This window comes from Mytilus californianus, unplaced genomic scaffold, assembly GCF_021869535.1.
Source record: "Mytilus californianus isolate M0D057914Y unplaced genomic scaffold, xbMytCali1.0.p SCAF_1, whole genome shotgun sequence".
Taxonomy (NCBI): Eukaryota; Metazoa; Mollusca; class Bivalvia; order Mytilida; family Mytilidae; genus Mytilus; species Mytilus californianus.
The window spans coordinates 135,873,634-135,896,977 of NW_026262581.1; the positions used below are offsets into that span (position 1 = coordinate 135,873,634).

The 23,344-nt window shown below is 32.8% G+C and overlaps 2 protein-coding genes across 2 annotated transcripts; one reads left to right on the forward strand and one right to left on the reverse strand.

The window, feature by feature from the left end:
- Positions 1-327: 327 nt before the first annotated feature.
- Positions 328-8,631, reverse strand: LOC127735768 (uncharacterized). The gene is made up of 4 exons (XM_052246073.1): positions 8,493-8,631; positions 5,334-6,016; positions 3,634-3,788; positions 328-1,536 (listed from the first exon to the last, which is right to left on the reverse strand). The coding sequence occupies exons 2-4, from the start codon at positions 6,001-6,003 to the stop codon at positions 1,324-1,326; spliced, it is 1,038 nt and encodes a 345-aa protein (XP_052102033.1). The 5' UTR covers positions 6,004-6,016; positions 8,493-8,631; the 3' UTR covers positions 328-1,323.
- Positions 8,510-21,116, forward strand: LOC127735759 (NKAP family protein-like). The gene is made up of 4 exons (XM_052246061.1): positions 8,510-8,604; positions 14,385-15,935; positions 17,558-17,709; positions 20,445-21,116. Exons 1-4 carry the CDS (start codon positions 8,583-8,585, stop codon positions 20,658-20,660), a joined length of 1,941 nt encoding a protein of 646 aa, XP_052102021.1. The 5' UTR covers positions 8,510-8,582; the 3' UTR covers positions 20,661-21,116.
- The last annotated feature ends 2,228 nt before the right edge of the window (positions 21,117-23,344 follow it).

Genomic DNA, 23,344 nt, shown 5'->3' on the forward strand with positions numbered 1-23,344 from the left:
GACGACAGTCAACAGACGCCTAATGATGGGAAAAGCTCACCTTTGGGCCAAGTGAGCTAAAAATGTATAAACAAAAATACCAAAATCCAAGGTATATTCAAAGAGAAGGGGGAAGTCCATTTAACCGGACAAAACAAAGCGCTAGACTACATCAACCAATGAAACAAACTGAAAACTTTTACGAAAAAAATGGTGGGTTAAACCGGGTTTTACAACTAGCTTAACCTCCGAGTTGTATGATAGTTTCATTATATTGACAAAACATTGTTGACGGACTTACACTTCCTTGTTTAGCTTTCAGCAACATTCCTCGCAGGCAGAACAAAATTACAATATTTTGAATTTATTTTCAATGCATGTATCATTAACAAGTTTACAAGTTAACAAGTTCATATTGAATTAACAACCTTATTCAATAATAGAAAAAGATCTGCTTAAAGAAGTAAAACTAACCATAATTCAAATTAAAAATTTACATAAATAGAATAGTAATATAAAGTAATATAGACAACAATATTTACTATATGATAAGAGACTATAATCAGTGTTGTTCATTCTCCCCTATATGGTCAATAGTGGGTCACTTATTCGTGATAAGTGCCCAGTTCCTGATGCTTATGTTTTTTATACTCAAATTATCTAGCAAAATTCACTCATATTTCTATGATGGTCCCTTTGTACCTTCTTTTTTATGTCCCGCTTGCGATAGAAAAGAGGGGCATTGTGTTTTCTGGTCTGTGCGTCCGTTCGTCTGTTGATCTGTCCCATGTCAGATTAAAGTTTAGATTACGGTAGTTTTCCATGAAGTTGTGGTCACATCTTGAAACTTAGTACACAGGTTCATTATGATGTGAACTTTAAAATTTTATACCTAGTTACGAGTTTGACCACGATTTCACGTTACATTGAACATAGAAATGTGATAGTGTAAAATTAGAACATTCTCAGGTTAAAGTTTTTGTTAAGATAGTGCCATAAAATTGTGGTCACATCAAACTGAAACTTATTACAAATGTTCTTTGCGAGACAATCTTTTCAGATTTAATGCCAAATTACGATTTTGAGTCTGATTTCACGGTTCACTGAACATGAATACTGGATAATGCGAGCGGGGCATGGTGTCCTATGGACACATATTCGTGTTAAAAATATTTTTAAAAAAAGGTATATATTTACATTTTAAAATAATGCTAAATGTCTCAAGAATAGAACAATAAACTAAACAGCATTTTACAAAGTACTTGATGATGGTAATCACAGATAAGCTCTATTCAAATAAAAAGTAGAAGTTGGTCTTCTAATCAACACAAAGTGCTATAATTACTACAGAAACCCTGATTCCTTTAAGAGTTCGTCTCTGACTTCTGTTATAATTTTCCCTAATAGATTCAATCCTCTCCAGTTTTCCACTTTAAGTATGTCGGGATTATCTGCAGCCAAACCTATTCCCCAAACCTGATCAGTTGGACTTGCCTCTACTAAAAGCTTAGGATATGTGCTTAACAGTTCCGTTTTCAATTTTTCATTTTGGGAAAACTGAAATCAAAATTAAGGTCAACATTAATTAAAAATTACATAAAGTATCTTTATTATTTAAATCTAAATGCTTTCTGTGAAGACGCATTTTCCTAACCTATCCACATTTAATACATTGTACATGTATATTACTGAGAAAAGATATTAAAGTCTTCTCAAATGATATGCTAAACAGAAAACATATGAATACAAATTCAAATTGATTTATATAAGAACAAACATTCAATGAGTATTGCCTGGCAATACATAGTCCACTACCGGTTAAAAATTCATTATACTGGAACAAAATGCTAACTTAATCTATAACTTGTCATGGTGTAAACTATATAAAAAATATCAAGCCAATATCTTCAAGCATGACGAAAACAATGTGGAAAATTGATTATTTGAGTGAATTTTCTAAGTCCAGGGACCATAACTCTGTACAAAATCATTAGACCGGACCAAAATTTGAAATTTATCTGTAACTTGTCATGATAAAACTAGTTACCAATCATTAAATCAATTTCTTAAAGCATGACAAAACAAAGTGTGGAAAACTTATTAATTGAGTGAATTTTCTAAGTTCAAGGACCATAACTCTGCACAAAATCGTCAGACCGGAACAAAATTCTAACTTGATTTGTAAATTGTCATGATAAAACAATACACCAAATATCAAATCAATATTTTCAAAAACGAAGAAAAAAAGTGTGGAAAACTGATTTACCGGACTGACGGATGGACAGACAGACAGACAGACAGACGGAGTGCAAACCTAAAGTCGTCTCCGACTTCGTCGGTAGGGGACTAATAAAAACAAATGTTCTATATTGGCAATATTATTAAGAAACAGAAAGAAATATAAATAAGTACTATAATTATGAAATGAATGAATTTTTCTAGTATCATACTAATAGATGTCATGACAAATATCTGTGTCAATGTAAAATGCCCAATTGCATAGAAGGCTTATAAGGGATTTTTGTGTTACTGTGAACAATTTGCACGATTCTTATACTAGTAGTGTTAAGAGTCTTCCTATCTAATTTCATTTGGAAATATAGTAACAAAATATTAACTCCCCTGTTAACACTGATAATTAAATCTTTTCAATGTTTGTCCCGTTTTAGCAAGGACACTGTCAATTATAAATTCACGAGAAAACGTTCTAGTAAATAGTAAAAATAGAAATAAGTTGAAATAAAAACATAACTTCCATTTAATGTAAACATTTCCCTCCTTAAATAGCAAACCACGAGTACAGCAGGCTATGGAGCTTGATTTATTCATAAAATCCCCTAATGGAATCTTATTACATTTCATTAACTATTGTATAATTATCACTTGTACAATTATATAAAAAGTTCATTTAACAGTACAGTGAACAAAACTATACAATTGAAATGTTTGTAAACAGGTCATGTTCATACTATGGATTCAGACTAGCTTTAGTTATATCGCCTTGCTACTTGTTCACACTACGAGTTTTGACCAGCCTTAGTTATATCGCCTTGTTACTTGTTCACACTACGAGTTCTGACTAGCTTTCACTATATCACCTTGCTACCTGTTCACACTACGAGTTCTGACTAGCCTTAGCTATATCGCCTTGCTACTTGTTCACACTACGAGTTCTGACTAGCTTTAGTTATATTATCTTGGTACTTGTTCACACTGTAAATTCTGACTAGCTTTCGCTATAACACCTTGCTACTTGTTGACACTATGAGTTATGACTAGCTTTAGCTACTAGTGTATCACCTCACTGTTCATACTATTGACTTATACTTATTTGATGTATCACCTTGCTTTTGGTCCACATAATATGAATGTATGCCTAATTTGCTACATTACCTTGCTATTGGTCCATATAATATAAATTTAGGCCCAACGTGCTTCATTGCCTTGCTATTTGTCCATCTAATATTAAGGTGGGCCTTATTTGCTACATAACCTTGCTATTTATTCACATTATATATATTTATACTTATTCTTGCGGTATTTACTTGCTATTTGTTCACACGATAGATCTAAGCTTACTTTTTAATAACATTAAAAAATTAGACTTACTTTGCTCTATTGTCTAACTACTTGTGCTGATTAGATAAGACTTACTTTTGCCATATTGCCTTTTTTTACTACCTCTTCACGTTTTGCCTCCCATGCTTCGTAATCAAGACCATGTATGCTTCTTCCAAGGCTCTTCTGTTCACCAGGATCTTTCGTCGACATTATAACTTCGTCTAGCTTTGCTTCATTTTTAGAAAATTCTAAAATAACATTAAAGGAAGATACTTTATGCAAACATAAATTCCATAAAAATTTACGATGTAATTAGTGAACATAAAATTATATTCCTATAAATAATTATATATGCATGTATTTGTACCTTAAATTATAAATATTGAAATATCTGCACCCCTCTTGACTCCAAATTCCTTATGGAACTCAATTTAACACAATTTGACAAAGGGTTAATGCATGAAAATATATTTCAGACACAACTACACATAGAATCTTCCTACACATAGAATCTTTAAATACTGTATGTACATTATATACATATAAGTGACTTAAGAACTGCTGCGTACAGGTTCATGAGCGAGAAAGATAAAGTCTCTAAACTTAGTGTGAGGGACTTAACTTCACAGCTCTATTTTACTTAAAACAGCTGAATACTAGTATTTAGGGAGATATTCGTCATTATTCTGTTTCCCTACTTTACAGCAATAATGAGCAGTGAACAACCATTAACAGTTACTGTTGATTAACCCTAACCCTACAGACCAGTTTACATATGTTTACTGTCTACTAGTACTTTATTCGCCTATGTCAATCAACCGGTTCGCACTGCTATACTTCAAAGAATCTTAACGGAAGAATTTAAACCAAAATGTAAACGACAGGCGCTGAATTATGGGAGTTAGAACATGAGTCTTTCGTTCAATATTAGTTGGACTTAAAAAAAAATCACACACAGTCGCTTGGGTACTGGATTCGGATTTTTTTTCATTGTTCGCACTTAATACTTAATTTTCTGTTTTTATACCATATACTTAACACTACTTTGCTTGTTTATTTTTTTAGTATGGATATTAGAATTAAGGATTTTATCAGAGTTGATAAATTCACCCAAGCAAGGTAAGACAAAGCACTGTCGAAGGCTGTATGGTTGCTTACCATTTCATTTGAACTTTGGTGGATAATTGTCTCATTGGGAATCATTCCGCATCTCCTTATTTTAAACAGTAGTGATAGGTATGTGGTATAAAAATAGAAAATTGAATATTAAGTGCAAACAATTAAAAAAATCAAATTCCTGTACTCAAGTGCAGAGGCACTTGTCCCTGAAAAAAAATCCTGTATACCTTAATGATATATTACGGAATATAGGGTTTTTTTCAGAGACAAGTGCCTGTACTCAAGCGTCTGTGAAAAAATGTGCCGGTCTAGTTAACGACAGATGGAGCAGCCTCTCCAAATTCAACCAGACCGGAAAACAGGGCATAATAAAATAATAAACCAAGGTACATGTATCATAAAAATTAAGTGTCAACTAATACAGTGAAAATCATCTAATTCCGAAGCTACTCATATACGCTCATCGTTCATTTTGAAAATTCCTTTCTCAACCGCGATGCTTAAAATCTGCAAAAGTATCAATGTTTCAATTCATATATTTCACCTAAAAAGTACTTCAAGAGTCTAATAATCAAACCAGTTTTACATTAGTTTTTCATTTCATAGAAACAAATATCAAAATCAATAATAAACACTTTTTTTTTACAAATGCCAGTTTATATTTTTCTACATACTTGCTTTATTGTACATCATATACTGTTCAGCACAGTTAAAAGTTAGGCCATCAAGAGTGAACTCAGCTGGATGCCATTGACTGAATGGTGAGTCTTTTCGCCAGAAAAATAAATAATCCTCAGTCTCTCTTTGTATTCTGTCTTTCCCTTGGCGAAAACGTTCGTTCGATTGTCCTCCCGCTCCATGGTCTCGTGGTGCGTGATCTGATGAACTGTTACCAGTGTATCCACTACTAGTGGTGTTTTTGTTCTCACAAGGTTGAGGTTTTGGTCTTTCTGCATTTGCTTTACCATGTCCACCAGGGAATCTAAAAGCATTACTGTATTTATCGCTTCCTGCTCCACTCTGAAGTCTATTGTTGCGTCGTCTTTCTTGGTTTGTGTTGTTTTCCTTTTTATTTTCGTCTGTAGTAGAATTATTGGAATAAGACGTATCTTTTGAATAATTTGTAGAATCCAACGTATCTGGGGTAGAACAAGGTGTGGATACAAAATTACATGTTCCATCTGTTGCTTCACTTTCTAAATTATAGGAAGGTATATATTTATCGTCATTGGCTTGTTCCGTTTCTACCGGTGGAACATAATGTGCAGTTTCGGGATCAGAAAAAGCAGAAATATTAGGGTACAAATTTAACCGTCCATTTCCAATGCCTGAAGATTCTGCCATATGTAAATGGTTTCTACAAAATATGAAACGGTTTCACTAAGAGTTAAGTTTTATCCTGTACAGGTCTTCTTACCTCAGGCACATTTAAATGTGAAATGCGCGTATAAATAAAAGGATGCGTACATTGGTGATACATATTTAATACAGTTAATACTAAATATAATGCCAAATTCCCCGTTTAGAATTCATTCGGAAATACCTAATAAAATCTTATTTAAAATTTTGAAATGTTTATATAATTCCAGCATCATTGCTTCGCTACAGAAATTCGTATGATAACATTTTTGTCGACTGCCTCTTTCCGCTTGGTGCCTTCCATTATCATATTTGATTACAGTATTTCTTTTGAAAACGTAAGTGTTAAAATAGAAAGTTCCTTCTGTATATGGAGTACTTCCAATTGATGCCATTAATGTTTGTATTTATTCATTGCTACATGATGATGGGTAACATTCTATAGATGCAAGTAAAAAATGAAAAACAAGAAAAAATAAAAGGTCTACTCTATCAACAAGTTCCATAACATTTTATTTTTTACCATTAATGTTAAACTTTATCATTTGTTTCATATAAGGTGCATATATTGAGATGGAGACTTAAAATATATCACATTTATTGTATTCCCTAGATCACTTGAAAAAAATGTATTTCATTTGCGATTGAGTCATGTACATTCAGTTGAATTCCTGTTTCGTCTATTTCAAGTCTGGATACAAAGAAAGGCGAACGTATATTAGATTGAGATGATGATGGTTAACTAGAATCAAGGACTACTGTATAATGTACACAATAATTGTAATGTGTTGCTACATGTAGTTAGCTAAGCGAATATATAATAAGCAAAAAATGTTCAGAGACAAGTGCCTGTGATCTTAATTCAGACATTATCTCTGAATTATAAAAAGCTTCTGCCAAAGTTCCATAAAATTCCAAGCAGGTTTGACAAAGTAATTGATGTGCAACAAACTTTAACCCTTAACTGTATCTACTTGTTTATTTAAAAAAAAAATCTTAAGTCCTTTTATCAGAAAAATTCAGAAAAATAAAAAAAAATATATTTTCATTATTTTGCTCTGGATACTCTCTTTTGATCATAAAAAAAATGTTCTGTCCAATTTAACATAAGTAAGATTCCTGAAGGCTTGACATAGTTATTGATGATTGAAAAACGTGAACCTTAGTCTGAATCTGAATGTTAACTGTAAAAATACTAAGTCCATTTATCAATGAAAATAATAAAAAAGTTCTAAATTTTACTCTGGCTACCGTCTTTTAGACTTCAAAAAAGCTTCTGTCCTAATTTCATAAAATTACATAACATCAAAAACGTTAACCACAGACTGAACTTAATGTTCGCCGCCGCCGACCGAATATATCATCGCTATCTCTCACTTTCGCGACATAAACGTTGCAGGAAAAAGGAATCGGTGACAATATACCTTCTTTTGTTAGGCCATGCAAAATAATATGGTTCTCTCTCCTGCCTACCAACTCCCCCGACTGTCATGCCAGCACTTGTCTTTGTAAAACTCATAACTTTTTAGGTATACATATTTTACAGACTTCATGTTTAGTAATGTTTTTATTGACAATCTTTGCATTAAGACAAAATTGCATGTGTGTCTTAAATACTTCAGTTAAAAGAAATAAAAAAAATACCTACAATATTTTCTGAAGAAGTTAACGTGAGGGTACCCAAGTTGCACCTATTTTGACAGTTTTTTCACCTACGTTTGTTTAGGATCCAGACAAATGTTTCCATTCTGGGTTTATTTTGTAGATGTATCCTTATTTACTATATAGTTCCACCCGAATTTAATTTTGAATCCATATTGAATCAAGGAAAAATGGGTTTGAACCGACCTCCAAACGACCCATGATTCTAAAATGAGGAATTCCAAAATTGCATTCATGCTTAAATTCACATCCTTAAAAATCGAATAACAGATGCTTTGTTTTATTATTTCAAATATTTAGAATAATTTGACATTAGCCCATGCTTACTATTCATTTTTTTAAGAAATGGATGCTTGTAACATGTTTTATTTGCTAATTTTCAAAAGATGACTTTTTCGGACGTCGCCATGCGACGTTTCCATCATGTCCATAGATTTTACTTTTTCCAGTGAATACTTCCATCTGATGACACAGTGAAAGTTTTGTGCATATCTACATATATTTAGCTAAGTCGAAACACGTGCATAATGTCAAATCATAGAAATACAAATTGTTTAGTCTCTAAAAAAAACTTGTAAGATTCCCGCTGCTTTTTGGCCAAATAGGTGCTACCGAGACGTTAAACACAAGTTATCTTAATGTGGCCTAAAAAGAGAAAGCGAAACCGAAAGTAGAATCGAAATCGTTCTTGTCAACTTGTCAACTTGTCAAATTTACGTTATATTTACTTATACTCCTTCCTATACATCATTTCTCATAATTATTCACGTCATTAATTATAATAATCAAAATTATACAATAAGTTAACTTACCTTTCCCTTTATGAACTGAGCTTGATTTGTTTACTTCCGTTTTGGTAATTCCAAAAGACGACTTTCTGAAAGTGCAGGCGTTAGCAAACTATGGGAACGAAGAGGCAAAGAGGTACAATAAAATTACCGATAGTAATAGAATAATGTAATGTTTATCATTAATAACTTATTATTCAAAACAAAACAAACTACACAAACTATTTCGTTTCATTATTTCCATTCGTGCGGATCGTGACAATGATCGGAGTTCTGTGAAGAAACAGTTACGGATTGGCTTAAAAAATCCGTACTAATACAATAATTACTTTAACTAAGAAATATTGAAATTTGTTATCTGCACACATATTTAGAATGGCCAAGTAATTTTTATTGAATCCTTTTTTATATTTGATTTTTTGGGGTGGAATATTGAGTCAGGTTGCACTAAAAGTGTAAAAAAAATATCCAAGGTGAACATCAGGAAAAAAATTGAAAAGGCCAAACAACAAAAAATTGTGTTATGGGCTTCTTCCTCTATTACTAAAAAGTGTTATTGGGTATATTTTTTTTTATTTTTTCTCCTTTTTACGTCAAATGTATGGGGACCCCTGTAGTTTAGTTTCTATACACTACAAAAAAAAGCCAATGTAACTTTAGAAAAGGGAAACAGATTTATATAAGTATTTTTTGTTTCCCACTCCCTATATTTCTGTTGTAAATTTGTCATTTTTGAACTTTATAAAGAATAAAATATTGTCTCTACGCTACTGAAATTTAGGCTAGGCATTTTGAGGCCAAACAATCTTCAGTGGCAGATCCACGAGGGGGAGGTCCCGGGGGTTGGAACCCCCCTTTTTTTTGTCGATCAATGCATTTGAATGGGGACATATAGTTGGAACCCCCCCTTTATCCTGGGTTAGGAACCCCCCCCCCCCTTTTATAAATGGCTGGATCTGCCCCTGATCGTGTACATCCACCTCATTTGGTCTCTGGTGGATAGTCGTCTCATTTGCAAACAAATAACATGACCTTTAATTTTATGAAGGTAGGGCAGCCCTAAATATGATTTTTATCTCACCAGGCCCGAAGGGCCAAGTGAGCTTTTCTCATCACTTGGCGTCCGTTGTCGTTAACTTTTACAAAAATCTTCTCCTCTGAAACTACTGGGCCAAATTTTAACCATTGGACACATTTTTTAAGCTAGATACCCCAAATGATGATTGTGGCCAAGTTTGGCTAAAAATAGAACATAGGGGTAAAATGCAAGTTTTGTCTATTATTTTGAAAACCGTTATAAATAGAGCAAATCTGACTGGAGCAATAATGTTCAGAATGTTGAGCTCCACCAATTGTCCATATACGTCAAAACTGTCGAGACAAATTCTTATAGGAGTTATTGCCCTTAAATGACAAATTTGAGAATTTTTTTTCATTTTTGTCTCGCCTTGACAGTGTAAAAAAGCGAGATATAGGTATGCTGTTTCTGGTGTCGGCGACAATGGCGGCGGCGTCAACAATGTATTAGTTTGTGTTTAGGTCTAGTTTAAGGTGAACCACTAGTGGTTGGTCAATGCTATTTGGTACACAGTTGTATTAGCACTGGCACATCTCATTTCCATGGAGATTATTTGACCCTGCCCCCTCAGTCATGGTCTATTGACTTTGAAACTTTTGCTTAGTTTACATGTATTAGTTTGTGATTAGGTCAGATTATGGGGATCCAATAGTGGTAAGTCAATGATATTTGGTATGCAGTTGTATAAGCATTGGCATATCTCATTTCCATGGAGATTATTTGGCTCTGCCACCTCAGTCATGGTCTATTGACTTTAAAACTTTTGCTCAGAATACATGTATTAGTTTGTGATTAGGTCAGTTCAAGGGGAACCACTAGTGGTAAGTCAATTATATTTGGTATGCAGTTGTATAAGCTTTGACATATCTCATTTCCATGGAGAATATTTGGTCCGGCCCCCACAGTCATGGTCTATTGACTTTGAAACTTTTGCTAAGTTTACATGTATTAGTTTGTGATTAGGTCAGTTCAAGGGGAACCATTAGTGGAAGCAAATGTTAATTGGTATGCAATTGTATAAGCATTAGCACATCTCATTTCCATGGAGAATATTTGGTCCCGCCCCCTCAGTCATGGTCTATTGACTTTGAAACTTTTGCTTAGTTTACATGTATTAGTTTGTGATTAGATCAGTTTAAGATGAACCGCTAATGTTAAGTCAGTGGTACTTGGTATGCTAATTTATTGGCATTTGCAAGTCTTGTTTCCATGGAGATTATATAGCCCCACCCCCTCATCATGGTTCATTGACTTCAAAACTTTTACATAGTTTACAAGTCAATGTTTGTGTTTAGGTTTGTTGAAAGAGAACAACTTATGATAAGTCTATGGTATTTGGTATGCAGTTGTATTTGCATTGGCACATCTCATTTCCATGGAGATTATTTTGCCATGTACCTTCAGTCATGGTTCATTGACTTTGAATATTTGCATAACTTACATGTTAAAGTATTTCTATTTTAATTTCAACATTTGCATTATCAAAAGTACAAAAAGGCGAGACATATCTCTGTGTTAACAGTTTATTGACTATTGTCTTGAAAACTATGATAGAAAGAAACTTTAAATTGCAAAAATGATCAGCAAGATAAGTTCTACAAATAAGTCTACATGGTCGAAATCGTCAGTTCAGACTCCTTAGTAGAGTTATTGCCCTTTGATGATGATTTTTACCATTTTTTTGCGTTTTTGCCTTATATCTTAAAAATTATAATAGATAGATAGAAACTTAAATAAGCAAAAATGACCAACAAGACAAGATCTACAATTAAGACAATTTGGAGGAAATTTCCAACGTCTCCTTATTGGAGTTATTTCCCTTTAATGACGATTTTTGCCATTTTTTTTGCGTTTTGCCTTATATGATAAAAATTATTATAGATAAATGGACACATTAAATCACACAAATTATTATAGATAAATGGACACATTAAATCACAAAAATTATCAGCTAGGCAAAATCTACTAACAAGTAAAATTTTGCCAATATAGTTAGTAGACTGTCACTCTTTATAGGAGTGATTGCCCTTAAATTAGGATTTTTTTTTACCCTCTTTTGTGTTAAGAGTAAAAACTAAAGAAGATAGAGAGAAACTTACAGACTAAATGATCAGCAATACAAGATCAACAAAACAGAGATTTTTATCATGAATTCTATTCTCGTCTATGTTGGAGAGTGTCCTTTGATAAATATGCACATAGAACAAGGTGAGCAACAGAGGCTCTTTAGAGCCTCTTGTTTTTATTATTATGGCCAAATTTAAAAGATATTCGAACTAAAAAAAAATACAAAGACATTTTCGACAGAATTCTACAAAATGTAAAATTGTAGTTGAAGTAACCCATCGGTTACTTACAGGTTTTGAATATCAATAATTAATTACACAAATTACATAACACCCCTCATAAATCAATGCATGTAATGATATGATAAAAAAAAAAAGACTGATACAGCAATTACGAAAAGATAGAAATGGAGAAGTTGACTGAATTTATTTTCTTAAAGCAGTCGGCTTCAATTTTAGAGCATGTATCGACATGTAAAAACTCTTCAGATTTCCAAGACTTGGTGCTTGTGCATAATAAATGGGACTCATCCTGCACTTCTTGAGCTTGGTACTTAGACTAATGGAAGGGGTAATTGTAAACAGTTTTATTGATAAATGAATAAGTATAATTTACTTGTGTTTACCTAAATTTACTTGTGTTTACCTGTAAAATGAAAGCGCACAATTGCAGTCGAAAGCTGCGCTCAAATGTAATGCACAATTCAAACACAACTTCTGCGGATTTGGATCATTCAGAGAAAAGATAATGGGTAGACCTTTCCTTAATAAGATTTGTTTTTTTATCACTTAAAAAATGGACATGTCGCTTCATTATTAGTCTACCGTCTTCGGGTACCATATCAATGCTGTATATGAAGTATTATTTTCTTTTGCCTGAATGCGAGACATAGGGAGTACAATCCGGTGGCGACGGCGTAAACTGTTTGTATAAAGCTTTATATTTCAGAACCTAGAATACCTGGATGCTTCATATCTTGTATGCAGCTACCTTATTTTACAAAGTTTCCGTCTATCATATGTCCATTGTCCTTGACCTCATTTTCATGGTTCAGTGACTGCTTTAAAAAAAAATGCAGTGTTTTTGAAAAGTGAAATGCTCTCTTATTTTGAGTATAGGATAAATATATTTGGTTTAATGGTTTTTTTGCAAGGTCTACATGTCCGTCGAGTAGGGTTCACCTGACCTCAACCTCAAATCATGGATAAAGTTACGTGGTCAAGTCCATATATCCGATACTACATTGTATAAGCAGTAGGTCAACTACATTTGGTGTATGGAATAATTGTAAGGTGTACATGTCTGACTTGCAGGTTTCATCTGACCTTGACCTCAATTGGACAATGTTTAATTTTTATAGTTTGGTCTATTTCTCAGATATTATAAGCAAAAGGGTCACTATATTTGGCATATGGAATAAGTGTAAGGTGTACATGTCTGACCTTGACCTCATTTTCATGGTATATTGGACAATGTTTAGTTTTTGTGGTTTGGTCTATTTCTCAAATACTACAAGCAATAGGTCAAGTATATTTGGTATATGGAATAATTGTGAGGTGTACATGTCTGTCTGGCAGGTTTCATAAGACCTTGACCTCATTTTCAAGGTTCATTGGTCAATGAGTTTTTTGTGGTTATGTCAGTTTATCAGTTACTATTATAAACAATAGGTCAACTATATCTGGTGTGTGAATTATTGTAAGGTGTAAATGTCTATCTGGCTGGGTTCATATTACTTTAACCTCATATTCATGTTTCATTGGTCAATGTTAAGATTTTGTTAAGATTATGTGGTTTGATCTATTTCTCAGGTACTACATTTGTATAAGCGATAGGACCACTATATTTGGTGTATGGAATGAATGATTGTTAGGTGTACTTGTCTGTCTGGCATGGTTCTTCTGACCTTGACTTCATTTTCATGGATATAAAGTTTATGTGAAACTTGTAGTAAAACCTTCATATTACAGACTTTCAATATAAATTCAATCAAAGGTAAAACAGGCGAGACATTTCAGCATGTGCACTCTTGTATTGAAAAGGAAGAACTTTTTATTTAATTAGTTGTAGGTTAAATCTGATCAAAAGCACTGATCATTCGAATAGACACACAATGGTGAACATTGTTTCTTGGGAATTTTATTGTTACATTGTTACAATACCAAACCGCGAAAATTTGTCATTTGGTCAAGTTGGTTGTGTAAGACTCCACCGTTTTAAGACTGCAAATAGAATGGGTGAATTATTCCAGTTTATGTGTATCCCAGCTCTAAGTATGCCTTCCGATCTAGCTACCGAGACAAAAATGTCATATTGGCTGTTGAGTTATTTAAAAAGCGCCAACATAAAAAGTCACTGTTTTCGTTATTCATTTAAACTTGTGCTAGCCTGTACATTGTCGGAGGGTTTTAAAAATTAAAAAAAAACTGTTCTAATGTTTTTGCAGCTTCTAATTTTTAATTAAGGTTCCAAAAGGGCCGGAATTTGAAAGTTTGATGTTTTTTCTCACAAAAACATGAGGTTGTTCTCTGTGTTGCCTTTCAATAATTGTTTCTGTCTTAACTTTTTCCAGTACATCATTGTTTCAAGCACAAAAACTTGTGTCAATACTCTGTTTTAGATACATATGATTCCTTGAGTTGTGACAGTTGAGAATAGAAGTTTGGTTGTAAAGGCTTCATGACTTCTTCATAACTGTATACTTGGCTAAATGTCTGGTGTCTGGTGTGCATCCGGGAAAAGGTCAGACTTTGTTTTATTTATTATTACAGACTCTAATGAAGATGATATCAACAAAGAAAGTCAAAGAGCAGAAAGCAAGCAACAGAAAAAAATGGATCACTATTTGACAAAGAAAGACAATACACAAATAAATCGAGAAAAATCTCAACTTAACAGTGGGGAGGAAACAGCAGTAGCAAAGGAGGAAAATTCAAAGTATGATATACCAACACCTGATGTTAAGAAATCAGACAAGAGTGAAAAAGAGAAAAGTGAAAATGAAATAAAATCCGAACACAAGCAAGCACTTGATACCGAGAGTACAGAAACGCCTTCAAAGCGAATGAAAATGGACAAAGACAGCACTGTAAAAGACAAAAACCTAATAACGAATTATGGAGAATATGTACCAAAAGACAAACATAGGACAAACGAAGAAAGCAGAAACACTTCAACAGATGATTTCTCTGTAAGTCATAAAGAACCTTCAAAGAAACCCAAGAAAAATAAAAAGGATAAAAAGTCAAAACATTCACATAAACATTCACATAAACATTCACACAAGCACAGAAGTGAATCTGACAAGAAGTCAAAGCACTCGGGCAGTCGCAAGGAAAGAAAATCACACAAAGACAGCAATGAACATGAAAATGATCCAAATCAAAAACGACTTGATAAGGAAAAGAAGTCCAAACATTCACACACAGACAGTAGTGAATCAGAAGAGAATTCCCCATGTTCCCGTAGAGACTCAGAAAAGAAGGCTAAAGCTTCACATACTGACAGAATACCTGAAACTAATGCAACATATCCACAAAGAGACTCAGAAATACACTCTGAGCGTTCCCACAGAAGTTTTTACAGTAGCGATTCAGAAACATCGCCATCAAAAGAAAGGTGTTCACAAAGAGATATACCAGAAAAAACCAGCAATCGTTCAGATAAGAAAACGGAGAAAGAATGTGGTTTTACAAGTAAAGAAAGAAAGGAAAGTGGAGGCACACCAAAACATTCCAGTAATTGCTCTAAAAATGATGTGTTTGTACCAAGTAGTAAATGTCATGAGGATCGTAGTAAACACTCTTGTAGTAGTTACAGCGGAATAGAGGGTTCCAGTAAGGGTAAAAGTAAAGAAGACAAGGTGATTGTGCAGTCACGTAAGCGTCACAGTGGACACCTTGACACAAGTCCCTCTATTGATAAAAGTTATCTAAGTGAGAAAAAGGCACAACAAGCCCTAAGATTTGAAAGCACGCCAGAAACACCAGAACTACATCTGGAAAAAGGAAAATCAAAATCTCCTAAGAAATCCGAAAGGAAGTTCGAAGAAACAACTGATTCCAGCAACACTGATTTAAAAGAAAAACACAGAAATAACATTAATATACTTATAGAAAGTATGAAGGAAGAAAATAGATTCAAGAATTCAGCAGAAAGAATTGGGCATTTAGTGTTTACTGATAAACTTATAACAACCAGAGACGATTTCGTCTTTTTCTTTGGTATGGTGTCACCATTCAGTCAGTTCCATGCTGCAAACTTTAAAGTCCAGAATATCATGTATAGATGTGCTGAACAGTATATGATGCACCAAAAAGCAGGTTTGTGGACATTTTTTATTTTTAATAGTGTGAAAATGTGTGTTGATCATTGAAAGATTAATTATACATAGCTTAAAATAAGATGGGCATCTCGCTTACGACAAATGTCATAGAATTCAAGAAACATATTGGTGTCAACGTTAGATCTTTGCATAAAGCTTCTTATTTCAGAAGGTAGAAGATCTGAACAATCAATATCTAACATACAGATACCAAATGGTGTACAGTATCTGGCGTATGTCTTGTCTTATTTTCATAATTCATTAACAGCTTAAATCTAAACTTTTTTCAGGTGATTGTTTTAGTTATGACAGTTAATTGTTATAAGTATTAGAACAACTATTGGTTTTATATAATCATTGTGAGGTTCAAATGTCCCTCTGGTGTCCCTCTGACGTTGACATTTTCATGATTTATTGGTCAACATTAAGTAATCGTGATTAGGCCAGTCTGTTTCTCAGATGTTGTTAGTTGTATAGGTTAACTATATTGGATGTCTATAATGATAATGCTGATTGTATGGTGTACATGTCCATCTGACAGGCTTCATCTGACATTGATCTTATTTTGTACTGTTCGTTGGTTTAAATTTAATGATTTGGTCCATTTTTAAATACTATAGGTAAAATCATTCAGTGTTTAGAATGATTGTAAGGACTGTACATATAAATAAGATGATGTGGTATGAGTGCCAATGAGACAACTATCCATCCAAGTCACAATGTGTAAAAAGTAAACAATTATAGGTCAAAGTACGGCCTTCAACACGGAGCCTTCGCTCACACCGAACAGCAAGCTATAAAGGGCACCAAAATGACTCAGTGTAAAACAATTCAAACAGGAAAACCAACGGTCTAATCTATATAAAAAACGAGAAATGAGAAACATGTACACTAAGGGACAGTGCTATACTTTGAGACATTACACTTAAAAGAATCCTTCGGAGGCTGTTCTCTTATTTAAGAATTTTTTTTTTTTCAAAAGTTAGCAAAAATACTAAACTCCAAGGTAAATTGCAAAATAGATTTATATATACTTGAACTTGTTCTGAAGAATACATCTGTTCAGTCATGAAAGATTGCTTTAGTAAATTACAGAACTTTATTCCTCCAAAAAACAATTAATAAAAAATCCAATGTTAATGAGGCAGCTATTTTATATCCCATATTTTAACTGTTATTTCTAAAATTGCCCAGTAGGTCTCTACAGTGAAAATGAATTTTACAAACTATCATGCACAAAGGGAGATATACATCATGATCAGAACAGACATTTATTAGTCACCAACAGTACTATTCATTGAAATACAAATAATAGACGCTTGACCAAGTTGAAAACTTTTTATTTAAACAATAATGTATAGAAATGGGAATGCAAAATTTGGGCAGTTGCTGTCAAGGTCAATTCATTCACTCCATTACATGTAATACATTTTTACAATAAGACCTATTGGGCAACTTTTTAAAATTAAAATTGATTGTCAAAGTTCGTATTCTGTCTAGATATAGATACAAGATACTATCCAAAATAAACAATATGATAATTCTACCATTTAAATTTTAATCATTTATTTTTGAAGATATATATAACTCAAGTGGACTTATAATATTTTCTATTTTCAGTGCTGTTTGATGACAAACAAATAGCAAAGCAAATCATGGAAGAAACGAAACCTTTGAAAATGAAACGTCTTGGCAGAAAAGTGAGAAATTTTGATGCAGAAAAATGGGGAAATAAATGTATAGAGGTGGTTAAAGATGGAAATATTGCAAAAGTAAGTGTTTCATGATAGTACAAAGTATAAAGACACCAAAGGGGGTATAACCACACTACACAAGTTAAACATTGTCTAGATAAAAAGAAAAATAACAACGATAATCAAAAGAACAAAATACAGAAAACTAAACACAAAATACCACTGAAAACTTAATTGAACTTAGGTGGCACTCAAGTATGAAAAGATATTTTTTTTTATAATATGATAGCTTGTCACTTTGACAGCAGTCTACAACAAATTGCACAGTCCAGCAATGAGCTGCAGTTGTTAATGATCTCTATATTATATAGAAGAAGTTACATTGATGATATTAGTATACCCACACTATGTTTTCGTTTCCAGATTGCAACTCAGATACTTTTAATATCGTATTGCAACCTTACTTGGTTTTTTTTTTGGTTACATCAGATCATAGGAACTAAAAAAAGACAAAAATTTATTCTGAAAAGAGGTCTACTTAATCAAATACAACAAATGAGACTGCAACCTTGCTTGAATATATGGTCATATATAAACGAGATGGGGATCCCTTTTGATTTTTAGATCAATACCTCAAATGTCAAGGTCAAAATTACTAAAAATAGACTGGAATTTGTGTAGAAAAGTAATTTTGAGATGCTAAATCAAATACTACATATGGGATTGCGAATTTTCTTGTATAAATGATCACATAAAGAAAAGTGGTTTCCAGATCCTAAATCAAGTACTACGTACTGGATTGAAATACTTGATTATAGGGTTAAGGGACGACCATTTGATATTCTGGGGGGGGCCAGGAGGATTTTGAAAATAAATAACTCAGCCTTGATAATAATAAAAATGAAAGGTTTGTTCTGTGGTAGTTTGAAAATAAATAACCTGACTTGCAATGTATTGAAAATAAATAACTCAGCAGGTCTTTTAAGCCATTTTATAAATGCTATTCTAAAGTATGAAATGGCACCAGATTCCTACAAAATTCGTCTTTTTTCATATTTTTTTCAGGAAAAACTTTCCAAATCTTTTATAATGCAATGTATAAATATTAATGTACTTGAAATGTCTGAAAGTGGGTTTCATTTAACTAGAGGTATATTAACTCAGAAACATTTACCTCACTTTCATAAGAGGCCTAGGGCTGTTCACCCTCTGACGTACAGCCCCTGTTTTTTGTGATCCATGTTTCTCATTTAATTTTGTTTTCAGTGTTATTTGTCTATAATGTTTGTCGTTTTGTGTTTTATCTGTTCCAGGGTGTGTCTTGTGTTCATTGATTGCCCTTCTTTATCCTCTTAGTGTTGCGTTCCATTTGTAATTTAGTATTTTTTTTAAACTTGAGTTTAATTTTATTTAAGGACTTTTTATCTAATTTTACAAACTACATGAATTTCAAATTGTATCTCAGTTAGGAACGACATCAAGTTGTAATTGAAATGTGTTATAAAAACTTACTTGACATAGTTATATCAATGATAATCAGCCCCTCTTAACTTAATTTGTGAACAAAAACACATAATTGACAGGTATATAAAAAAGATTTTCTGCAAGCCAAAACACTAAAAAAACAAAACAAAAAGCAGCCACATACTTAAGTTTCTGAATTACACTTGTTGCTTTATCCTACATATTGGTCTTTTGATGTTGTCCCTAAAAACTAAAAGTCTTACACTGAATCTATATATTTTGCTTTGAGACCAACATATTGTCTTCTTGTGGCCTTCAGCGGCCCCAAAAACCTTTGCCAAATTTGTTTGACATTACTTTTAAAAGAGGCTTAGTTACAGCCCCCACTTTAATACCTTGTACGTATGCAATACATGCAGTTTGGAATTCAGAAGATTCGATCACTTCCACAGGATGATGATTAATTCTGATTAAATGGTACATAATGATTTGACTATACACTTATTATCTATTTAGGAATAATAAAAAAAATTAAAAATTGTGTGTTTTCAAATATTATAAATATAATTGTGAAAATAAATAATCAGTCCCTTGTTTTAATGAAAATGAAAAATCATGCTTCAACAGTGCAGAAAATAGATAATCTCTTCGTCTAGTTCACAAAAATAAATAACTGATCCAAAAAAAATCCTCCTGGCCCCCACCAGAATATCAAATGGTCGTCCCCTTACATATAATGAGAGGAAGATTCCTATTGATATTTGTGCAGAAAAGTGGTTTCTAATTATAATGTTAAACCAAATCCTATATATGGGATTGAATCTTTTTTTTGGGTATATGGTCATATGAAATGAGAGGAATATCCCTAATGATTTTGAGGTCACTATATTTAAGGTTAAGGTCATGGTGAGGGAGAATATATTTGTACATAAAATATTCCTGTTTAAAATCATAGCAGAAAAAATCATACCTTAAAGTAAATAGAAAAAACCATGCCACCAGGTCACTAAAACCTTTTTCCCTTTATCTGGGGGTGTATGATATGCTAGCTTGCTCACTAAAGGTTTTTAAATTTTCATGGAGGAATCATGGCCACCAGAAAAGTCCCCAAAAACATTCAGGTTTTAGATTTTATGGCAGATTCTTGAAGAATAAATGAACCTAAGGCAGAGATCGTAGTCCCAAGCTGTACTAGCTGTATAAACATTTTAAAGATAGTTCAAAACTGTGTTGTATAGAATAGAATAAGTAACTGTGAGTCGTACTGGTGTCAATGGTAACACGAGGAGATTGACAAACGAAATGTAAATTACTTAATAACATCATTTCAACAGAACTTTATTTTTCAGTTCTCTCAGAATTATCATTTGGAACAAAGCCTATTTGCAACTTATCCCAAAATAATGGCAGAAGCCAGTCCACGTGATTGTTTATGGGGTATAGGACTTGGTTCTAGTAATGCCAAAGCTTGGAATGTCAGGTCATGGAGAGGAAAGAACCTGCTAGGTTATACTCTAATGGATGTAAGGGGAATACTAATGAGGGCAAAAGGACTCATTAAATAAGATTGTATATAGATATGTTAAAAAATGTATAAATAGGTTCATGAGAACTTAAAGACTTGTTAGAGCTTATGAAAACTATGTAGATTATGGAATTGTACAAAGTTATTGTATACCTGTTTGATAATCAGTAAGAATAGATGCTATTTTGGTTTCTAATTAGGGATCAGTTAATATAAATTATTGTGTATGTTTAGTATAAAAATGATCTGCTGTCATTATAGATTATTTGTTCAAAGATAAAATCTGTTAAAAATGTCTGTGTATAAACTTGCTGTTAAATTTACTGTCAATTTGTTTTGTGCAAGCTCTTGAATAAGAATCTGTTACCTTTTTTTTATATATAATCCTTAGATAAGAATCTTACATGTTTTACAAATCTTGGTTAAGCTATGCTTATCAAGCTGTAACATTTCTATATATTTGTTTTCTTTATTAGTAATACATCTTTATCACATTTATTGTGTTTGTTTTTAAAGTGACCTTATCCAGTAATCTAAGTTTTAAAAAAACGTTTGTTAATTATACTAAATATATTCTATGATATATAGTTTCTAACATGTTCGTCTATTTGTCTCAGGTGGATAGGCTTTCAATCATAATCATACCTTATCATCTTATGTTTAACCGTGCCACATTCTGTATGTGCCTCTCCCAAGTCATCAGCCTGTAGTTCAGTTGTGGCCGTCTGTTATAAATGGGTTTTTCTTGTTCTTTTATTGTTTTACCATAAATAAGGCCATTGGTTTTCTCGTTTAAATTGTTAAACATTTTCTCATGCCAGGGCCTATCATAGCTTACTATACAATATGGATTTTGTTAATAATTGAAGTATGTACGGTGACCTATAGTCATTTACATACACATCTTTTGGTCTCTGGTTAATAGTTGCCAATCATACCACATCTCTTATAATTGTCTTATTGGCAATCAGCCCATGTCTCTATTGTTAAGCCTACAGCATTTATGTTGCGGACGCAAGACTTAGCGATCCTTAATTTCGTCTGTGACATCAATATTTAGGCCAAGTTTGTGGTTAATGTTTTTTTTTTAAACGCCAATAACTTCGTCAAACCTCTAAGAAATTTGCTGTTATTTGGACAGAAGCTTTCTTATGACCAAAAGACACTATCCATAGCAACATTATTAAAATGTTTTTTTTCATTTTTCTGCATTTTACTGATAAAAGGACTTAGTTATTTTTGCAGTTAACATGTTGATACAGTCTGATGATAAATGATAGACATCATTTAGTTTATCGAACCTTCATAGAATTTGACAAAACTTTGGCAAAAGCTTTTTTTTATGATTTAGACATAATAATGTCAACAGCAAAATTTTGAAAATATGTTTTTTTTTTAGTATTTTACTGAAGATTGATTTAGTTTTTGCGTTTATATTTACATACAGTTTGGGATTAAATATTTTTGACATTATAGATTTGTAAACTTTCACGGATTGTTATGAAATTTGAACAGAAGCTAATAAATAGTATCTGAAAAAAAAAAGTTGAGAGTTTTAAAAATAATTTGCGTATTTTATTGATAAATATTTACAGTCAACATTACACTTTTACACTTGACAGCAGCAATTGCAGGCGAGACACATGGTTCCGTGAAACTCCTTACAGATTTTTTGTATACTTGTTATAAAAATTTTTAGAAATAGGAAATTCAAACTATACAGGAACAAGTGAATATAAGATGTGTGATTTTGAAAGATCTTAGCAGAAAACAACAGCAAATAAAGATGAAACAGATTAAGGCAAAATAGAAAAAAATACGTTCTGTACAAAATTGCTCTTTTTGTCTTAGCGTAGTGATAATGACATTGATGTATAATCTCCAAGTGCCTCTCCCATGTTAGTTGTTGTCTTGGTGTAGTGATAATGACATTGATGTATGATCTTCAAGTGTCTCTCCCATGTTAGTTTTTGTCTTGGTGTAGTGATAATGACATTGATGTATGATCTTCGAGTGCCTCTCCCATGTTAGTTGTTGTCTTGGTGTAGTGATATTGACATTGATGTATAATCTTCGAGTGCCTCTCCCATGTTAGTTGTTGTCTTGGCGTAGTGATAATGATATTTATGTAGGATCTTCAAGTGCCTCTCCCATGTTAGTTGTTGTCTTGGCGTAGTGATAATGAAATTGATGTATAATCTTCAAGTGCCTCTCCCATGTTAGTTGTTGTCTTGGTGTAGTGATAATGACATTGATGTATAATCTTCAAGTGCCTCTCCCATGTTAGTTGTTGTCTTGGTGTAGTGATATTGACATTGATGTATAATCTTCAAGTGCCTCTCCCATGTTAGTTGTTGTCTTGGTGTAGTGATAATGAAATTGATGTATAATCTTCAAGTGCCTCTCCCATGTTAGTTGTTGTCTTGGTGTAGTGATATTGACATTGATGTATAATCTTCGAGTGCCTCTCCCATGTTAGTTGTTGTCTTGGCGTAGTGATAATGATATTTATGTAGGATCTTCAAGTGCCTCTCCCATGTTAGTTGTTGTCTTGGTGTAGTGATATTGACATTGATGTATAATCTTCAAGTGTCTCTCCCATGTTAGTTGTTGTCTTGGCGTAGTGATAATGATATTTATGTAGGATCTTCAAGTGCCTCTCCCATGTTAGTTGTTGTCTTGGTGTAGTGATAATGAAATTGATGTATAATCTTCAAGTGCCTC